Source organism: Rhinichthys klamathensis, unplaced genomic scaffold (genome assembly GCF_029890125.1).
Source record: "Rhinichthys klamathensis goyatoka isolate OS25496 unplaced genomic scaffold, OSU_Roscu_1.1 h1tg000046l_1, whole genome shotgun sequence".
NCBI lineage: Eukaryota > Metazoa > Chordata > Actinopteri > Cypriniformes > Leuciscidae > Rhinichthys > Rhinichthys klamathensis.
The window spans coordinates 3,681,462-3,702,905 of record NW_026606593.1 but is presented as its reverse complement, the minus strand read 5'-3'; the positions used below and the strand labels follow the sequence as shown (position 1 = coordinate 3,702,905).

Here is a 21,444-nt window from a genome sequence, read left to right as displayed (position 1 = left end):
ATGTGTTGGATGGCTAGAATTAAGGTTTTATTAAAACAATGTGCTAAATGCATCAACTAATCAACACTGTCAGATAATCATTTTTAATAATGTTCCTTCAGTTACTGGAGGAGAAAAAGAGCCGGAGAGAAAGATCTTAGTTTGATTTCATACTCCAATATACACAAATTATATTTAAAAAAGGAGTATTTTGGTTCAGTGTATTGACCCATCTTTCTCTTTCTTTGAGTTAATGTAGTGCCTTCAATCCTCCTGTAGAGGGCAGTGTGCTGTCAGCTCTGTCACAGACGTGATTAGTAAACCTGAGCTTATGTTTCAAAGAGTTACTTTTGACTGACGCATCTACTTTGTTTTAGATTTTTCTTCTAAAATGCCTTAAAGGTAATGAAAATAGACACAAACACATCAATCGTTGAGGCAGATAAAATTAGCTCTGGCTCTGGACTTGATATTTTCATCTTAGACTTTGGTTTCTTGGCAAATCTGAGACGTTGAGATCTCTTTTGAAACTCTGTAGGAAAAACGTGAGATTATTGGGATCGTTTCCTTATGTGAGAAGCAGGAGACTTGATTTGCTCTCATGAAACTGAAGGTGCGATAGTCTATTCTTCCCTATTGTGACGTATATCTGAGTAAAACGGCTTCTCGAACAAGAACAAATGAAGGGAACTGACTTTGGGAATTGATTGGATGGTGGTGGTTTGCTATTGGTGGATCTCATGTGAGTGACAGGTTGCTCCGCCCTTGTGTCAGTAAACACATCATCAGAAGAGAAGAGTTTCTGTCTACTACTCTAAAAAGAAGACATGTTATGGAGACAAAATACTTCAAAATCTCAAAATTGACGAGTTAGTGTAAAAAACAACAACAATGGGGTTGTCTGTAGTTTCATGCCTTAATCTCATTGCTGTCTAAGAGAAACAATTGAGATATAAAATAGATTTGACTGGGAATATAGGATCTTTCCCGTATGGGTGAACACACACACACACACACACACACACACACACACACACACACACACGCATAGCACTCAAACATTTTAAACAGGAGGTTGAGACAGTTAGACTCTGGTGTCCATAGCAACGGAACTGCTGCTGTTGATATTAACACGTTTGAAGTGCCAAGGAGGCAAGTGAAATCTTCCTAAGCTTCCCTCTCTCACACACACACTCAAACACTCGTTTTCCATTTCTAAATGACAGGCTGATGTGGTGAGAGGAGAAAACACACACACACACACACACACAGCAGGGTACAGGAACCAGCAAACACCGAACACTCATCCACAGAGAACATGGATGGGTGAGGAGTACAAAAGAATTATGTAATTATAGACGAACAACCGATAGAACGATAGATAGATAGATAGATAGATAGACCGATAGATAGATTGCTAGATAGATGGATAGATAGATAGATAGATAGAGAGAACAACCGATAGGACAATAGTGAAAATGATAGATAGATAGATAGATAGATAGATAGATAGATAGATAGATAGATAGATAGATAGATAGAACGATAGATAGATAGATAGATAGATAGATAGATAGATAGATAGATAGATAGATAGATAGATAGATAGATAGATAGTGAGAACGATAGATAGATAGATAGATACACTGTAAAAAATGATTGTGATTTTAACGGTAAAACACTGTAAAAATGCTACAGTGAAAAACTGTTAATTGGTTAACAGAAAGTTTCCTTACTATATACGGTAAATAACTGTGATATATATAATGGTACATTTAATTTAATTTTACTGTAAAATACCGTTAAATTTACAGTTTTTGGAAGTGAAAAAGAACAAGTCATTGTATAATTTACAGTGAAAAAATGTAAATTGACATTCCCACAATTCCCTGCGTGACACTTCACATTTGATGTATTTTGTTTTAAATAACTGTTTCTTCATAATTTTCTTAGTTTTTTTCTAATCAGTTATGTACATTAGGGTTTTATGTTACATTTAATGTTGTTAAATTAATGCTTATTGCATTTTTTAAATTTCAACATGTTACCATGATGGTGTTTAATGTTTGTGTGAATGACACTGTGCAGCTTCTGTATATTAGTATTAACTCTCTTGTGGATGAGCTGCTTATGATGAGCTTTGGTTGACCATTTGACTCTCATCACTGCTGTGATTGTTGGCTGTCAGTGTATTACAATGGAAAAAAACAGATGTTAATACTTCAAAAGGATAATGAAATATCAGATAATGAAATACGGTTTATCGCTGTAAAATTATATACGGTTAAAAGTTGTAAAACCTAAAATGTTGCTACCGTATTTTTAACAGGAAAACTCTGGTAACCACAGCTGCCAGGGTTTTCCTGTAAATTTAACAGTTTTTTTTTTACAGTGTAGATAAATAGAGAGAACAACCGATAGGACAATAGATAGATTGATAGAACGATAGATAGATATATATATAGATAGATAGATAGATAGAGAGAACAACCGATAGGACAATAGATAGATTGATAGAACGATAGATAGAACGATAGATAGATAGATAGATAGATAGATAGATAGATAGATAGATAGATGGATAGATGGAACGATAGATAGAACGATAGATAGAATGATAGATAGATAGATAGACAGACAGACAGACAGACAGACAGACAGACAGACAGACAGACAGACAGACAGATAGATAGATAGATAGATAGATAGATAGATAGATAGATAGATAGATAGATAGAACGATAGATAGATAGATAGATAGATAGATAGATAGATAGATAGATAGATAGATAGATAGATAGATAGATAGATAGATAGATAGATAGATAGATAGATAGATAGATAGATAGATAGATGGATAGATAGATAGATAGATAGATAGATAGATAGATAGATAGATAGATAGATAGATAGATAGATAGATGGATAGATGGAACGATAGATAGAACGATAGATAGAATGATAGATAGATAGATAGACAGACAGACAGACAGACAGACAGACAGACAGACAGACAGACAGACAGATAGATAGATAGATAGATAGATAGATAGATAGATAGATAGATAGATAGATTGATAGAACGATAGATAGATAGATAGATAGATAGATAGATAGATAGATAGATAGGTAGATAGATAGATAGATAGATAGATAGATAGATAGATAGATAGATAGATAGATAGATAGATAGATAGATAGATAGATAGATAGATATGTAGATTTAGCAGGGAACACTGGGTAAACAGACATCACTGTTTGTGGAATCAAATTAGTATATCATAATAACACTTCTGTACGCTCATGGCAAGGAGCAAAAAGCAGAGGAAAATGAATTAGTGTGTGCATGCCTTAGTATGCATATGAATATGAATATGTGTGAGTGTGTGGGTGTTTTTATTGCTGCACTGAACAGTATATGAACAGAATCGGCTCTGTTGCGTAACAAGCTCTGATGTCACTGGACCTCTAATTGGCTGCCGGTTTGATTTGCATATAGCACAAATTGCTTTGTGAGTGTAAAAAAGCAACGTTATAATAAAAAAAGCATATTGGAATAGTGGAATTAATTAATTAATTAATTAATCATACTTTGTTCATAATAGATAAATAAAGAGCTGAGATCATGAAAAACGATAGACTTGAAGGAGAGGGAGAAGTGATGCACTACAGGGGAAATGATGCGAGAGGAGAACGAGAGCAGGAGGAGCTGAAAGGACGAGTAAATGATGGAAGTGAAGATGAGTCCTGAGGGAAATTGAGGGAGTTCATAACTGGCGCTTGTTTACACACCCCTGATACACTATAGACTGCCGTTTCCACCTGGATTTAAATCGGCCCACTCTGGAAGGGTAATGGGATTTAAAAGATTAAGAATGAACCACTAGGCAAGATTATCAAACTGATAATTCATTAAATTAATCACATTTTAGTTATTGTTTAATGCTCAGCTGGGAACTCATTTCCAAATCTAATATTTGTTGGTCAGTTTTTTTTTTTTTTTGAGAAAATAGGCTGCATAGAAGAATGGCCGGACGTTTGTTACAGTGATTTTACCACGGTTTCAGTGTTGCTCATCGTGAACCTTTAAAAGTGTGTCACTAATGGTGTGTCCAGGTGGCTAAACGGAGAGTCTTGGCTTCAGTTCACCAGTGTGTATGTCTATGCCAGCCTGTCGTCTGTGTGCCAGTGAGGGCACTGAAAGGACACTGCTTTCCATAATGCTTTGCATGGGCATCACCAGTGATATACTGTACACTCACTGGCCACTTTATTAGGTACACCTAGTACTGAGTTTGACCCCCTTTTGCCTTCAGAGCCTTAATTCTTCATGGCAGAGATTCAACAATGTTCTGGAAACATCCCTCTGAGATTTTGCTCCATATTGACGATAGAATCACACAGTTCTGCAGATTTATTGGCTGCACATCCATGATGTGAATCTCTCGTTCCTCCACGTCCCAAAACTGCTCTGTTGGATTGAGATCTGGTGACTGGAGGCCGTTTGAGTTTAGTGAGCTTATAAGGTTCGTTCAAGAAACTAGTTTGAGATGTGTGTAATCCTGCTGGAAGTATCCATCAGAAGATGGTCATAAAGGACTGGACATGGTCAGCAACACACTTCAGGTCGGCTGTTGTGTTTAAACGAAGTCAAGTCAACTCACCTTTATTTATAAAGCCCTTTTTACAATACAGATTGTATCAAAGCAGCTTCACAGTGATAACGTGAAAATAATACAACAAAGTTTGTTTCTAGAAGAAAATTGCGTCATCGTCCACCTTAAAGGATTACTTCACCTCAAAATGAAAATATCCTGATAATTTACTCACCCCAATGCCATCCAAGATGTTCATGTCTTTCTTTCCTCAGTGGAAAAGAAATTAAGTTTTTGAGGAAAACATTTCAGGATTTTTCTCCACACAATGGACTTCAAGCGCAACCAACATGTTGAAGTCCAAATCAATGCAGTTTCAAAGGGCTATGAAGAGCTTCACACGGCTCTGCACGATCCCAGCTGAGGAACAGGGCCTTATCTAGCGAAACCATCGGTCATTTTCTAAAGAAAATGAACACTTTTTAACTGTGTTAAAATTGTTCGTCTTGTGCTGGTCGGCGACGCGCCAGGGATTACGTCATCACGTTGGAAACGTCACGATTTTTTTTTTTTTAAATAATAATAATAAATTAAAACAAAGATGTCAGACGATTTTGAAGTTGGAGGAGAAAACAGGAGAAAATGAGATGGAATTTTTCGCCCTTCCCTGCCTTTTTTAACCCGAGTACACAGACAGATAACTTAGATAGATGACGTGACGCGTGACGTTTCCAACGTGATGACGTAATCCCTGGCGTGTCGCCGACCAGCACAAGACGAACAATTGTAAAAAAAGTAAATAAATGTAGCCTGACTTCGTCATACTCATATTCTAGTCAGAATGTGAGTCTGATACTGCTCCATAGGGCTTTGATTATGAGGCGTGTCTTAACCGAACCAGGAAAAAAACAAACTCTGCACTCAATTGGATAGACCTACAACCAATGAGAGCAACGCAGTAAGTCAACTACTTTGCATAGCACAGTTGTCAACTACAGAACTCAAATGCACGCACGCTGGAAGAAGTAAAATAACGAGTGTTGCTTCTTTTACTTGGCCCTCTATGAGTGCGACCAAAGGAGAAACCACAACGACCACAGGGTTTTCATTGCGTCCCATCTAGTGCTGCCACTAACGACTAATCTTTCGACTAATTTTTCGATTAGTCGACTAATCTAAACGACTAATTAAAAAAAAAACATTGTTTGTCATTTCGTTGTGTCCATTTTATTTTGAACTGAAGGGCCAAAATATAAAATGTCACCTGTTGAAAACATTATGTATTAACAATCTAAGCATAAGTATCTGCATTTCCATACCAGTCAGAGTCCTAATCTAATCCTCTATTAACAAACATGCATGTATTCATTACTTAAATTAGCTCTTTGTTCTGCCTTAAATTAATACATTAGCTTACTGTACATATGTACATTTCTGAAATGCATAACTGAAAACATCACTGTGAATTGTAGGCTAAAGTAGATGCACTCATGAATTTTAGGTAAAGCTGCTTTGAAACAATATGTATTGTGAAAAGCGCTATACAAATTAATTGGAATTGAATTGAAAGAGTCTGGACTAGCCTACTACGCTTAGCTCTGCCTTATAATAAATCGCGCTGAAAGCAGGCAGGCACGCAGATATGCAGCTCTCGTTTACACTTGCGTGCATGCCGGGCCCGTGCCGCGGTTCGCGTGAATGTGAAAGCAACACGGACTCGGGTGCGCGTTTTAGCTGATTATGTATTTAGTTAAATAAAACACTTGTAAGGGATGATAGTGTTGATGATTTACCTTGGATACGAGCGAGAGCGAGTCTGCAGTGTATTCCCGCTTAGCCCGTGGAATCAGGGCAACACATTTGAAAAAGTGTCTCCTCAAAAAAGCCCATTTGCAAGCAGCAGAAGGCCACCTTATGCGACACACGCACCTGTGTTGTTCACTCAGCTGCGCATAATAGCACAGAATTAATTAAAATATATATATATTGACCCGCGTTCTGTTTTCTATCATGCACCGTGTACGTTTGAGATTGCGTAAGATGCACGCAAACACACCAGGGTTCGGTAGAATTAAGTTGAGTGTGAAACCAGACCAACGCTGCGGGGGCGCCGGGAACAATCAAGCGCGCGCTCGGACCGCAGCAAACGAGCCCAGTGTGAAAGCACCGTCACCTGCCTCCGCAATTTTTCATATCAAAGCAGTGAAGGCGGGGGAGGGGGAAGGAAGAGGATGGCAGATTGACCAGCAGGGCGCGCACATCGCACAGACTGGTGTGTGGAGGTGAATTACAGTGAGCCGTTTGAGATGGGAGACCAAAAATAAATAGGCTATGCAGTCAATAGTAAAACGACACGTCGACTAAAAAAATTGGCGTCGACTAATTTGCATGGTCGATTACGTCGACTAAGTCGACTAATCGCGGCAGCACTAGTCCCATCTTCTTAGTGACCATCGGAGCCAGATGATAAAATAAACTTTTGCCGAATCCCGTAGGAAGGACGGCAAACACATCTTTCCGATCGACAAATGCCTTGATTGCAGTTCTCTGTTCGTCTTTTAAAATGAATGCGCTGTCGATTTCTTTTACAACGGACGCGGAATCGATACATCTCAGTTCTCCAGCTGCAGTCATCTCTGAGGGAAACCAGTTAAGCGGTCTTTGATAACGTGATGATTACGTAACTGCAGATCATCTGTCCATCATCGTATAAAGCCCGCCTTGGCAATTTGATTGGCCCGAACATTTTTTGACTGATCATAATTACTCCTCAATGGAGCGAGTCCAGACTGAACTTCCCGACCAAAAAATGTTGTGGGCGGGGTTCGGGCTGGCATCCAGGCTAAAATAAATGTTTATTTTCTTTAGAAAATGACCGATGGTTTCGCTAGATAAGACCCTCTTCCTCAGCTGGGATCGTGCAGAGCCGTGTGAAGCTCTTCATAGCCCTTTGAAACTGCATTGATTTGGACTTCAACATGTTGGTTGCGCTTGAAGTCCATTGTGTGGAGAAAAATCCTGAAATGTTTTCCTCAAGAAACTTAATTTCTTTTCCACTGAAGAAAGAAAGACATGAACATCTTGGATGGCATTGGGGTGAGTAAATTATCAGGAAATTTTCATTTTGAGGTGAACTAATCCTTTAAGCCAGCAGCCATATCAGCCTGTAGCCCAAGACTGGTTGCCCACTGAAGCTAAGCAGGGCTGAGCCTGGTCAGTACCTGGATGGGAGTCCTTCTGAGAAAACCAGGTTGCTGCTGGAAGAGGTGTCAGTGAGGCCAGCAGGGGGCGCTCACCCTGTGGTCTGTGTGGGTCCTAACGCCCCAGTATAGTAATGGGGACACTATACTGTCAAAGAGCACCGTCCTTCGGATGAGACGTTAAACCGAGGCCCTGACTCTCTGTGGACACAAAAAATCCCAGGATGTCTTTCGAAAGAGTAGAGGTGTAACCCCGGCATCCTGGCCAAATCTGCCCAGTGGCCTCTGCCCATCATGGCCTCCTAATCATCCCCATATATATATACCAATTGGCTTCATCACTCTGTCTCCTCTCCACCAGTAAGCTGGTGTGTGGCGGGCGTTCTGGCGCACTATGGCTGCCGTCGCATCATCCAGGTGGATGCTGCACATTGGTGGTGGTTGAGGAGATCCCCCCTTCTATGTAAAGCGCTTTGAGTGCCGAGAAAAGGGCTATATAAATGTAATGAATTATTAAGTAAGGCAGATCAATAATATAGTTGAATATTAAATGTCCCCAACTAAGCAAGCCAAAAGCCAAGGCAACAGTGGCAAGATACCAAAACTCCTTCAGGTGACAGAATGGAGAGAAAAAAACAACAACCTTGGGAGAACCCAGGCTCAGTTCTCCTCTGGCCAACAAGAGAACAGTGTATGAAGGTACTGAGAGCCCCAAAGTACAAACTATCCCACACACCAGCAGCCTGGGCCGCTGACACAAGGCTGATCCACGCTTTCATGTTGTTTACACCGAATCCTGACCCGAGCATCTGAATGTTCCAGAAATCGAGACTCATCAGAGCAGTCGATGTTTCTCCAGTCTTCTATTGTCCAGTTTTGGTGCGTCCGTGTGAATTGTAGCCTCAGTTTGCTGTTCTGACAGGAGTGACACCGGTGTGTTTCTTCTGCTGCTGGAGCTCTTCTGGTTCAAGGTTTGACGTGTTGAGCGTTCAGAGATCGGTGTGTGTTCAGAGATGCTCTTCTGCAGACCTCGGTTCAGCTGAATGCGTCTGGTCATTCTCCTCTGACCTCTGACATCAACACGGCATTCAGAACTGAAGCTCTCTGGATATTTTCTCTTTTTCTGATCATTCTCTGTAAACCGTAGAGATGGTTGTGTGTGAAAATCCCAGTAGATCAGATGAAATACTCAGACCGTCTGGCACTAACAACCCTGTCACACCCAAAGTCACTTAAACCACTTTCTTCCTCATTCCGATGCTCAGTTTGAACTTCAGCAGATCGTCTTGATCATCTCTAAATACAACGAGTTGCTGCATGTGATTTGCTGATTACTGATTAGATATTTGTGTTAACAAGTCGTTGAACAGGTGTACCTAATAAAGAGAATGGTGAATGTATACACACACACAATGCTATACTATATGAATTAATTAATAAAAACATTGCTATACTGTATGAAATTATTCATGTACACCCTAGCAACCATTCAGAATACCTTAGCAACTGCATAATAACACTATTGCAACCACTCAAAACACCCGGAAGCCAGTTTTTCACAGGCTAGCACCACTCAGATTTTCTTTAGAAAATGTTGAAATGCAGTTTTTTATTTTATTTCTTCTGCTCACCGTCCTATGCCAGCTGTAAGGACATTATGCGGTCTGTGTGTGTGTGTGTGTGTGTTGTGTGTGTGCTCAGTATTCACTCTTGCGCCCACCACAGGTTCAGGAAAGCTGTTTATCTGTGTGTTTGGAAGTGATTTGATTAGCTTTTGCTACAACGATCTCCTCTAGGCACTACACTCGAGTCACTCGACACTCTCTCTACCTCTTTTGCATTTTTTCACCACTCTTTTACTAAAAAACTTGCTGTTGTGTGTGTGTGTGTGTGTGTGAGAGAGGCTTCTATGTCTATTCAAAGCTTCTTGCTCACTAATGAATGTTTAAAGTTGTCCCTGCAGCTCTGAGGTAATTACTGAACAGACTTTTGCTGAGACAAATGGTCTGGGGGATCCAATGCAAGAGAGAGAGAGAGAGAGAGAGAGAGAGAGAAGTGGGTGGTTGAGATGAAAATGGAGGCAGAGAAAGGGACTGAGATAAAGAAGGAGAGAAGAGTAGAGCCCATGAGATTTCTCATTTGTGAGCCTTTCAACTTGGAGTGTCTTACGTAATAGTTGTGTATATGGACAACTGTTTTGTGGTGAAAAGCATTGTGGGGCTTTTGTGTTTCCTTAGGTCAAAGCAGTTCACCTGGCATGCATTTACAGTGATTATGGTCACATGACCTCATTACGTTGCATGTTTAATTCAGCAAGTGACGGTTATGATCTCGGAAATGCTATTTCACATGTTATGTTAGATTTGTAATCAATTCTGTGCAAAAAGATTGTAACTTTTTGCAGTATGAACAAATAATCTGTGAATTAGGTTTCAGAGTCTGAATTGTCCATTGTACCGATAACACTTATTTGGACAAACTTTTGCAAAGGGTTCATATACTCACTGAAAAAGTGAAATGGCCGTGTCATTTATTAAAAGTGGATTTTTTATTTTGGTCTGATCAAAAATCATGGTTTTGTTCAGTTTGTCTAAAAGCAAACTACTCCCCATCGAACAAATTAAAACAAACTATTTTGTTTAAATATTAATTATTTTCGCTTGACACCAGTGTTGATGTTCAGAACACTTGACAGATTCACTGACTGCTGAAATTATTATTATTATTTTTTGTGCATCACAAAAAATGATGATGCATATTTTAAAAGGCCACCACAACAAACATTGAAGTTGTCTTTATTTATAGCAAGTGAACTAAATTAAACATTGACTAACAAAATATTTTTAGTTTTATCTTGACTGAAAATTCTGCTCTCGTTATAGCTAACTTAGCGTTTGTTTATGGCTAAATTAAGTTATATTAAAAATATTATATTGACCAACACTAATATTAATATATTAAATCAAGAAATATTATATTGACCTACATTAAAGAAAAGATACTGATTAAGTATATGGTCTTTATAATACATCTTTTTACTTTGTATGAATGTTTTTGTCTTTGCAAAAAGAAACGTTTTTCATTAATATTAAATCACAATTTAAGGTTTGAATTGATATGTATCAATACGTTGATCCAAATGATCATTTTTTAGTGCTCTGAACACAAGCTTCATACTGCTTCCCTTAATAAATACATTTCCATTACAAATGCATTCTTTGTTTTATTTTCATCACACTCTTTTCATCTTTCTCTGTATTTACCTTTGCGTCCATTAACCTCTGACACTGCCGTCATTATGCGAACGCATTGTGCATCCATCAGATACGCAGAGAGATTCTGCTGACACTCGCGCCTCTTCTGCAACACAACCCTCCAACCTTTAAGCAATATTTATGTATAAGGGGAAGCAGTTAAAAGCAGGTCATTATCAAAGGTCTTATTTCCCAGAGGACGTTTCTGTCGTGCATTTCCAAGCTGAGCTGGATGATTCAGGAATACTGGGTGTCTCCTCAATAGTGAATATGAACAGTGTGATGATATACGCTAGCATGTGTAGTACTCTGGAGTGCAGTCAGCTTCAATAGAATCAGGCTAAAGACGTGCGCTCTCAGCACTCTCTGCAAATCAACCGCAAATACACATAAGAGTATTGCTGAGTATTTTAGGACACCATTACAGAAGTGCTGGGAAAGTACAGTGGGACACTGGTGGTTTCAGATGGTAATAAAGTGCAGCAGCGATGTGTGTGTAAGCCGAAACGAGTTCCAGTTCCATCGTCCTGAAGTCGATGGGTTTTTGGTTAAACGTGAACACAAGCTCAAGGTATATTCAACTTTTAATCCATGACATAAAATACATCAGTAATGCCATGTTGTGTTTTTTTTTAAAGCTTTGGGGGAGACCGGGGGCAATTGTAACATATTTTACATTTTCCTTAATAACTCACAAACTACTTGAGATAGAATAGTCATCTTTTGATACAAGAAACATATATATGTGCACTAATTAATAATACAATTTGTATATTTTCACTTATAAGAACAAGACTAAAATATTTAATTAAATGCAAGAAGTCAGAGTGTTACAATTGCCCCCACCAAGGGGGCAATTGTAACAGTGTGTGGGGGCAATTGTAAGACTGAGAAATAACTCCTATTAACCCACTTTATCTCAAATAAAAGCCTACCTCAAAGTAATCACTTTATTGCTGTTTTATTTAATAATGTTACTTAAGAGTTTTTTTGTATATGGTTCAAATTTTTTAGATGTCAGGCATCACACGCATTATATAAAAAAATTTATGTTATTTGATGATTTGTTAATACTGGAACAAACATTTATTTTAATACACCCTTTTAAAATGAAGTTTTACAATAGAATTTAGTGAAATATGTTCATTTTAATTTTAACAGAAAAGTATGTCGACACACACAAACAAGCTTATTACAATGGGCCTTGTGGCTCGGGGGCAATTGTAACACAGTGTTACAATTGCCCCCGATACTGCAGCCATGACAAAATTTTATATGCTAGCTAGCCCAACCTGTATTAGCATAGGTTGTTCATGTTCGTTTTTAATCAATAACCTAGGGATAAAATGTATATAAGTTTAAATTCACAGACATCTAAACTTTAGACAGCAGAAGAAAAATACTGTACATCCAAAAAATAACTTTCATACCTCAAAATCAGTTTGTCGTTAACAACTTCTGCTAAAGTTGAAAATTTCTCGCTTCTTTTCCACAGATAGAGAGAGAATCCTACTGGGCATGTACAGATTAAGTGTCATCACTCTAGCTTGTTTCTGATTGGAGGAATTGAGTGTGTTACAATTGCCCCCGGTCTCCTACTTATCTTGAAAAAAGCGGTTGTTGGGGACATTAAAGGCCCTGATATATTTAAAGCGATATTGAAGAAAGAACTAGTGTGACGACGCCATCTTGAACAAAATCAGGCCCAAACGAACTTCGTTTGGAATTTGTTTATGGATTTCAAAACGCTGGTTTTCCAGAAAAGTTCGCTTCGGCTGGTAAACAGCTTCGTATCACCATTGGTCCGTGGCGATGATGTCATAGGCGGGTGTGGCTCTGAGGCTCCGCCTACTTTGATGTGTAAACCTTCTGGTTTATTTCTTCTGTTCAGACACGAGTAAAAACATGAACACACTGGAGAGCTGCTTTACAGTAGAAAATGAAGTTGTAATTCGAATTGAAAGTGACAGTCACAGTTTAATACTGTTAAGCTGCTTGCTTTAAAGCAATATTGTATAACGCGGTATATAAATAAACGTGATATAAGTAAACTCATCTACCGGTACTCACTCGCTTTCACAGCCTCAAGCGTAATGGTGGTGACGTTGAAGTCATGTGACCGTGGTTTAGTTCGGTCATAGAATACGTTCAGCTTTTTACTTCTGCTGATTGTGTTTAGGCTTCAAAATTCATAAACGTTGTGTTCTTTTGAAAAAACTTTTTTTGGTCACAGAGCTTAAATATTTTCTGCTATAATCCAAAAGCTAATGGAAAAATCATATTGGGTTTTTGTCAAGTGCTCCAGTTGCATCGCATGTGTATATTAGATCTGTGTATTAAAGTGACAGCAGCGTAATATACAGTACCTACTGCGATATGCTGTTAATATGAATCAAACAACAAAAGAAAAACAGATAATCACTCACTGCTCTTGACTGAATTAACTTTACCTTTATAAGAATACATTTCTTACTTGAATGCTGCTGTTAAAGGTACAATATGTAAGAATTTTGTAATAAAATATCCAAAATCACTTGCACAGTGTGATATATTTCCTGCAGTTGTGTACTTACAATATCCCAAAAGTCTCCAAAGATTTTTTATTTCAGAGAAATTCCAATTTTAAATAAGTGGCCGTCCCGGAAAAAAATGTCGCCTGTCAATGACGCAATATCCGTGCTATCCTCGGTTTCCGTTCATACTGCCATAGCCATGATGTAACCATGGCGACAGACGTAGACAACTGCGTAGTGCGTAACGTTTAGCGGCACGCAGTTCTTGTTTCTTTCAAACATAGACCATGGCAAGCAGACTTTGGGACAAACAAGGAGAACTAAAATGAGGATCAATATCAGCGTGGCGTTTTTGAGATGCCGAGAGCTAGCGTCCGCGACTAACTTGGACTTGACAGCTTTATTAGACAGGTGAGCGAATGTACATAAAACAAATCAATGTTATATAATGTTAGCTCAACATGATGAAATGTGAGAATATGGTCAGTATGTTATTCTAATGTTGATCTAGCTTACTGCTAGTTTCGTATAGCAAACGAACTAACACGTATAACATTATAACTTTCAACACACATTTAAATGCCGTTTAGTGTGATAGTGTAGCGTTAGACCAAGTGAAGCAGCGCTGCGTTACCTCACAAGTTTAATTCGTCTAATAAACTGACCTGTGTGAGTAATCCAGCACTTGCGGGTAGTTCGGTAGAATTAAATGTCCTTATTCCTTTATATCCGCGGGACTCACGTGTGATATCTGTCTCTTTAGCAATCGCGACCTGCTTCATACCACTGTAATGTTAAAAAACATGAATGTTTGCACTCATCCATAAACATTATTAGATCCATCAGCTTGACAGCAAGTCCCATCATTCAGCTCATCACTGCGTCATCAACCTACGCCTTTGTTATTGTTGGAAACTGCGCCCTCTTGTGGCGAAAAAACCCTACATATTGTGCCTTTAAATGCTCTGGCGAGGAGATAACCATGGCGGACTGTGCAGCTCACTCTGGGCGGGGTCTATGCTAATAGGGCAGAGTCCCAGCAATCGTGGGCGGGGCCTAAGCATAGGTGTCGTCACAAATGCCAGAATCTGCAAATGGCTTGTTCTGAGACACTGCTTATAATTTATGGGGATAAACAAAAGAGGAGTGGGTGGACTTTTTATTTAATTTTTCTACGCATGGTTGTGTGTACACACTGCCGACACATTTATGTCCAAACTCCATGTAAAAGTGAATTTTGCATAATAGGTCCCCTTTAACTTATAAAGTTAAGATTGGGATTGGGAACACACATAGCTATTTAAAGCATATTTTAAAAACGTAATTATTTGCATCATATTACCAGCAATAATTAGATATCCTGCCTATAGCGTTGTCGTGGTAACATTCCATGTGAAGTTAATGATGAAATTACGTCTTTCGTTGCTCCCTTCGCCAAGTGGGTTCCAAACGGCTTATGACACGCAAGTGCCCTGCTCCCTACAAAGTCCACACATCAAGGGCTCTGCCCTTAGGGATGCTCACTTCCGATTGGAATTAAATTTTCCCAGGGTTTTTGCATTTGATCTGCGCTGTTTTAATTGCTTGTTCTTTATCGTTGGCTGTATACCCCGTGTCTTGCGCCATGAATTGCGTAAAACAGGTCATTTCGATCGATTGGAAAAAAAACGGGATGTGCCGCGAATGGAGCTATTAGCTTAAAACCCCCAAACGCACATATGAGTCTGACCCGGCATTGCACATAAGTTGTTGCCACGAATATAATATGCAACCACGTTTATAATAGACTGCCTATAAGAGCAATTGGCCACTTGACGTCGTGCATAACATTTATTTTACCCCTTCGCGTCATGACTAATCACTAACACATATCCTATCGTGGATTGTTGCTTTATTAACTTTCCAAAACTCACCCCAACGCCATTGCTTTCTGTTTTATTCCGTCTAGCTAAAAGCGTCATGCAACTGTCAAATTTAAAGCGCGCGCGTGCGTGCGTGTCTCTCCTCCTCCTCGCGCGCGCTGGTCGTGTGGAGAGCAGAGCGCGCGCTGTCGCTCGCTCGCTCAGTGTGTGTTTCAGTGTGTGTTCAGTGCTCGGGCACGATGTTTGTGTCCGTGTGGTACGCCAAGAAAATGGGCCGGCGATTCATCAACAACGTCCGGAAAGCTAAAAAACAACGCCATCGGATCATGGTAGGAAATGACGCCTTTATAAACACTGTCATCTGATTTTGCTGGATGTTCATCCCTATAGCCAGAAAACGCGACGGAATGTGTGCATCACTTGTGATGGAATTTCTAACCTAATTTGGAAACAAGATCCGGATTTCTACAAGATTTTGTAGAATGTGTTTATTAGAACTCTATTCTAATGTCTGTCTACTGAACAGTTAAAGGAAATCCAAGGGGAGCTGTAGGAGTTTTAAAATCATGAAATATTTTCTTTAAAATCTGATGTTCTACAGGAGCATTCTTATTGGAATCATAATAGTCCCACTGGGTACTATGTGAGCTAAAACATGTTGTTTTTCTTTTATGTAAAGATGTTCTACATAAAATGGACGTTTGAGGAATGCCACTAATAAGAAGCATCCGTAGATTTGTTCACTGTTCACAGCAGAGCTCAGAGTCTAGTGCGTCAGAAGTTGCGAAATGTGGAAAGTTAAAACGAGGGTGTCTGTGTGTGAAATAGTGCTTCGTCAAATGTTCCAGCAGCTTAAATAATAGATGAGATGATTAATGAGACTGAAGGGATTAAATAAAAGTATTAAAAATGGGGCACCTGGATTTGCCTCCATATATGTAGTTAGTACATTTACATTTATTCATAACACAAAAAGTGCTACATCGTCCGGAACAAAACTAGCTAGAACAGGCAGGGATTAAGAAATAGTAAAAGAAGAAGATTGTTTTTTGTAGTATGTCAGAAATTGGGTTATTTTTCTATACAGTTATTTAGTAGTTCATTTAGACTCCAAAATGAATGCTTCAACACTTCATGATTTTTGTATGAGTTTGATCGTACATGAACTGCTTCCAATGATTAATAATAACTTTATTTTAATTTTAATAATTTTAATTTAATTTTGCTGAGGAAAAGTGTTTCTTGGCAGACATTTCCAGACTATTTCGATTTTTTATGGAAGATTAAGATAATTTGGTAGAAGAGACTGTATTTTAATGGTAAAACTTGTAGTATTCAGTCAGTGGAGGATGAAGAGAGAGAAACAGTAATAAGTGTAAGAACCGATTGCGTGTGTGTTCCTGCCCTAGAGTGTGTGAGTGGGTTGAAGCGTTTTCTGTTCTCATTGGTTTGTATCATAAATTGTGGGTGTCATTTCTGTCTGATTGCTTTTGTGAAGCATTCATTTATTTATAAGACATGCAGTCAGAGAAACACTTATAGAAACAGAGCGAAGGTTTTCTGCCACAGGTACGCCAACATTTAGTGACAGCGGGACGCCCCAAAACATACTCTACTACGCACACAGGCAACATTCATCTTTATGTTTATTCATTTAGCTGATGCTTTTATCCGAAGTGTCTTACAAATGAGGAATACGACAAGCTATTCATCTTGAGGAGGCAAAAACACTGTGCAACCACATCTGTGTTTAGCTTCACAATCTTCTCCGTCAGTGCATTCTGTAATGTGGCGGACCACAATTCATAATGCAATGCAATCTGGGTAAGACCTATGTGCTTTAATGGCATTGATTTTTGAATGTAAGTATCACCTAAAGGTACTTTGGTTCCATGAAGAACCTTTAACATACATTGTGTCTAGTTCTCTACTAAGCTACCTGCTATTCAATAAACTCGAGTCACTTTATGAGCTTTTATTGCGCACACATACACAATAATCATCCACAAACTAGGTAGCCTGAATGCTACCGCTACGCTAGCCTGTCAGCTGGATATTAGTGACGTTATTTAGCATGTTAGTTCGCTAGTTAGGTTAGTTAGTTAGTTAGGTTGTAAACCTGCAATGAAAACACAAACACCAAACTTAACTAATGAAATTACACAATCATGTGATATTAATTCTTGATCCGAATTACTAGCAATGCTAGTTTATAGTCACTCACCGGCAAGGCGTACCAGTCCTGACCATCCATTTAATGAAAAATGAAACCTAAAGACGTGACGCCTGCACACTGTGACTAAATCAAGCATACACAGACACACAGTCTGGAGACCAGGGATGATAATAAAACAAACCTGTAACCTAGTAAGATTATAACATATATGAAATATAACTTAAATATGCCTGCATTTGGAATAAGGCGGTAAATGTACACACTTATTTCCTCAAATACCCCAGAATATAATGATAACATCCATCACTTGTAAGTAATATATATATATATATGTATGTAAAACACTAGTTACACCTACTGGAAAGTTCTACACATTGCACAAAAAGTTCTTTATAGTTGAAAAAGTTTATTTGAATTATTAAATTGTTAATTCAAAGAAACTTTGAATTGGTTCTTATATGGCATTGCTCCAAAAACCTGCACTTTTGGAAGCTTTATTTTTGAGTTTAGGCCTACTGAGGTTTTACAATGGCCACACACACTCAAGAGTGCATGATATGCATGTGTAATGGGACTGACTGCTTGCAACGAGTAGGCCAATCGTTCAGAAAAGAGGAATAGTATAGAGAGACCTCAAGAGATGTTTTTAAAAGTTCTGTTAAGTTGGCATAATGCTCATGATGCATGCTGAAAAAAAATGAATGAAGAAATAATGAGGAAATAGTGCATTGCTCCAGTCAGTCCCTAACAGGATTTGGAGCAGATTCTTGCCTGAATGTAATGCAAACCTTGCAAAGAGGCTTTTATTAAAGGATGAGGCTGCGGCAACACACATATTAACCCCTGTGTGAGTGCAACAAATGCTCATTATTAACACACGTCACGCATTCAAGTTGGAAAAGTATTACGGAAGTTTTTTACACTCAAAAAGTCTGAAAGTATTACTTTAGCATGTTCTGGCTGACATGAGCAGAACACAAACCCAAATATCAATCCTTAATCCAAGTAGCATTCTTATTACACTGTATGTCCAACCTGGATAAATTAAATTTCTCAATAAATAAATAAAACAAAACAAAAAGACATCTGGTTATAAATATAAAATATTTTAAATGACCTAAAATGAGTGTTTTATGGTCTTCCAATGAATGCCCATGAGCACTTTTTTGAGTTTATTATATTTTATATATATTTTTGATTTAGCATTTTTACATAAATTAAATGAATTATGTTAATTCATTATTTATAAATGAATTATTTTACATATTTATTTTATGTTTATTATGTATGACATGTTTATTATAATTGACACGATTACTTGTTTCCATCACTTTAATCTGTAGGCAGGGCCGTAGTTTGGGTGTCCGGGGCCCCAGTGTAAGTTGTTGCTGCGTACCCGACCCCCCTCAGCTGTAATAATTATTGAAATACAGCTTGGGAAATTATAATAACTATCCAAAATCATGCACTACCATTCCCAACAGACCTGTTTGCCTCCATGGAGCACATTAACACACCCTTTCCAAATTCACAACTCAGCAACTCTGGTATCATTTAGAATTTTCCCACTTTAAAATACAACTTTTGTGGTCATTCATGTGCACAGAACTAAATACAATATTTCTGACTTCACTTGGAGTTGGCAAAAAATCAGCTTTTTTCAGCACTGTTTACACGCATTGCTGGGTCAACATATTTTGTTGATCCTGGAACAACATTCCTGTCTGAAAATGTATTCCTAACACCATCCCTACCCATAAACCCAACACTACTAATAAGTTACCCCTAAAATCGGGGCGAAGTGATGGTGAATATACCGAATATGGAGATGTACCCTGAGACCAAGTATAAACAAGAGAGAGAGAGGGAAAGAAATATCATCTCTCCTTGTCACATTCTGATCTGTATTATTATTAACTGGTGAATTATTACTGTTATTACTTGGTAAACACCATTAAGTAACATGGGACTGTTGTTATATAGTGTGCTTTTCTGATTGTTAAAATTTCAGTGGCAGTTTCAGGTGCTTGTGGAAGTGTGGGAGGGGATTTCATTCTTTTTTTCCTCCCAACACACACACACACACACACACACACACACACACACACACACACACACACACACACACACACACACACACACACACACACACACACACACACACACACACACACACACACACACACACACACACGCAGAGCCTCTGAGTGGGAGTTTATATAAGTAGATTTTGTTCAAATGTGTGTGTGCAGTTTCTGCCCACTGCTGTGAAACCCTCAGGTTTGCATGTGTTGCCAGTTTTATCTTCCCAAACAAGCGTGTCATTCAGAAGAACTCAAAAACAACCAATACTCACACAGCTCGAAAATGTCGTGCTCTCAGATCTGTCAGTTTGTGTAGGACCCTTGAAGCAAATACAAGGCCAGCGTATTAGTGTGTGTGTTATAGGTGCCGTGTGCAGCGTGTCCTGTTTTCTGTTTTGACAAGCATTTAAAAGAGTAGGCTTTTAGACTGATTATAGTTTAATTAATCTTGTGCATCTCATTTTATGGATTAGTTGCTCTCTGACTTTGGATTAATTTGTTGAATAAATGTTTATTGAATGCAAATATGAATCATTAACCATCCCTGTAAAATGTTTTTAATGGTGAAGTGTGTTATTTTTCTGGACAGTGTAGTGTCTTCCCAGAGGAAAAATATATTGCTCAGTGGTTGCTTTTATTACTAAGAATACAATACAATACAATACATTTTACACAGATTTTATTCAAGTTATCTTCTGAGTTATGAGCAGATGATCAAGGATACAAGAAAAAATAAACACTTTCAGTCAACTATTCAATAGTTATAACAATTGCATGAATTATGTGGGGTCTAGGCATAATAGTCACATATATAGGTTGTGAAAATGATATAGCATTATGCAGTTGAACAATGTTTGGTTAGTCCGTATAGCATTGTTTTGAAATGGATCATGTAAAAGCAGTCTCCGGGGTGTTTTAAGAGATTTCCATGAGAGATCCCTCAGAGGTCTTTAAGAAGAAGAAGGTCTATTTTGGGGGGTCAAACAACCTCTGGCCTTATCTTTGAGGGACTCGAGCTGTGCCATCTCTGAACCAATCCGTCTTTTACAAACTACCTAACGTAGGAAACGTTCTTCCTTTAGCTAGGCTCATCTCTTTGAAGCTTGCATGGCCATAAAGTACTTGGCTGGGGGGTTTTCTAGTTGGGATTATCTCTTCACAACAAGGTTTGCTGTTTACAGCTGTGCAGTTCTTCAGTTAGCTTAGACTGGATGGTGTCCACTTCATTTATGGTCCTAGATTGTTCTGTCCGAACTGCTCTCAGATCCTACTCTAGCTAAGGAGAACTATCTGAGCACTGTGTGTGATGTTGTTGAGAATCTAAGATCTCTTCTAAAACTTTTAAGGAGACCACTGTGAGAGTGTTATAGTTTTTTTTTTTGTCTCGGGAGACAAGTGTGAGAAGCAGGAGAGTCTCAATTTGATGTTAATGTAACCTCATTTCTGTCTAGGAGAACCTTTTGAGATGTTAAAGAGATCTCTTTTTTTTTTTAGTCTCTCTCTCTGGGTTTACACACTTTTTCTGAAGTGTGTGAAGTGAGCCATGTATGGGAAGATCTCCTCAAAAAGTGTAATCTAAATTGCTTGAACATCCCATCCAGCCTGTGATGTAGAAGCATGTGCTTTTGGACTAATATTACTGTACACTGTAAAAAAAATCCCGTTGTTTTTACGGAAAAAAACTGGCAGCTGTGGTTACCAGAACTTTACTGTCAAAAATACGGTATCAACGTTTTTGGTTTTACAGACTTAACTTAAAATTTACAGTAATAAACCGTAAT

The 21,444-nt window shown here is 38.4% G+C and overlaps 1 protein-coding gene across 5 annotated transcripts in view; it reads left to right on the top strand.

Moving 5' to 3' along the window:
- The window catches only part of LOC130082541 (disks large homolog 4), a 204,925-nt gene that overhangs the window by 103,763 nt on the left and 79,718 nt on the right, over window positions 1–21,444 (top strand). The window contains exon 1 of one of the 5 annotated variants that reach the window (XM_056247414.1): window positions 15,626–15,732. The exons of the other annotated variants lie outside the window; for them this stretch is intronic. Within the exon in view, the coding sequence (XP_056103389.1) occupies window positions 15,643–15,732 (90 nt within the window). The 5' untranslated portion in view covers window positions 15,626–15,642. Of the gene's footprint in view, window positions 1–15,625; window positions 15,733–21,444 lie in introns of those variants that run through there. 5 annotated transcript variants of the gene reach the window in all.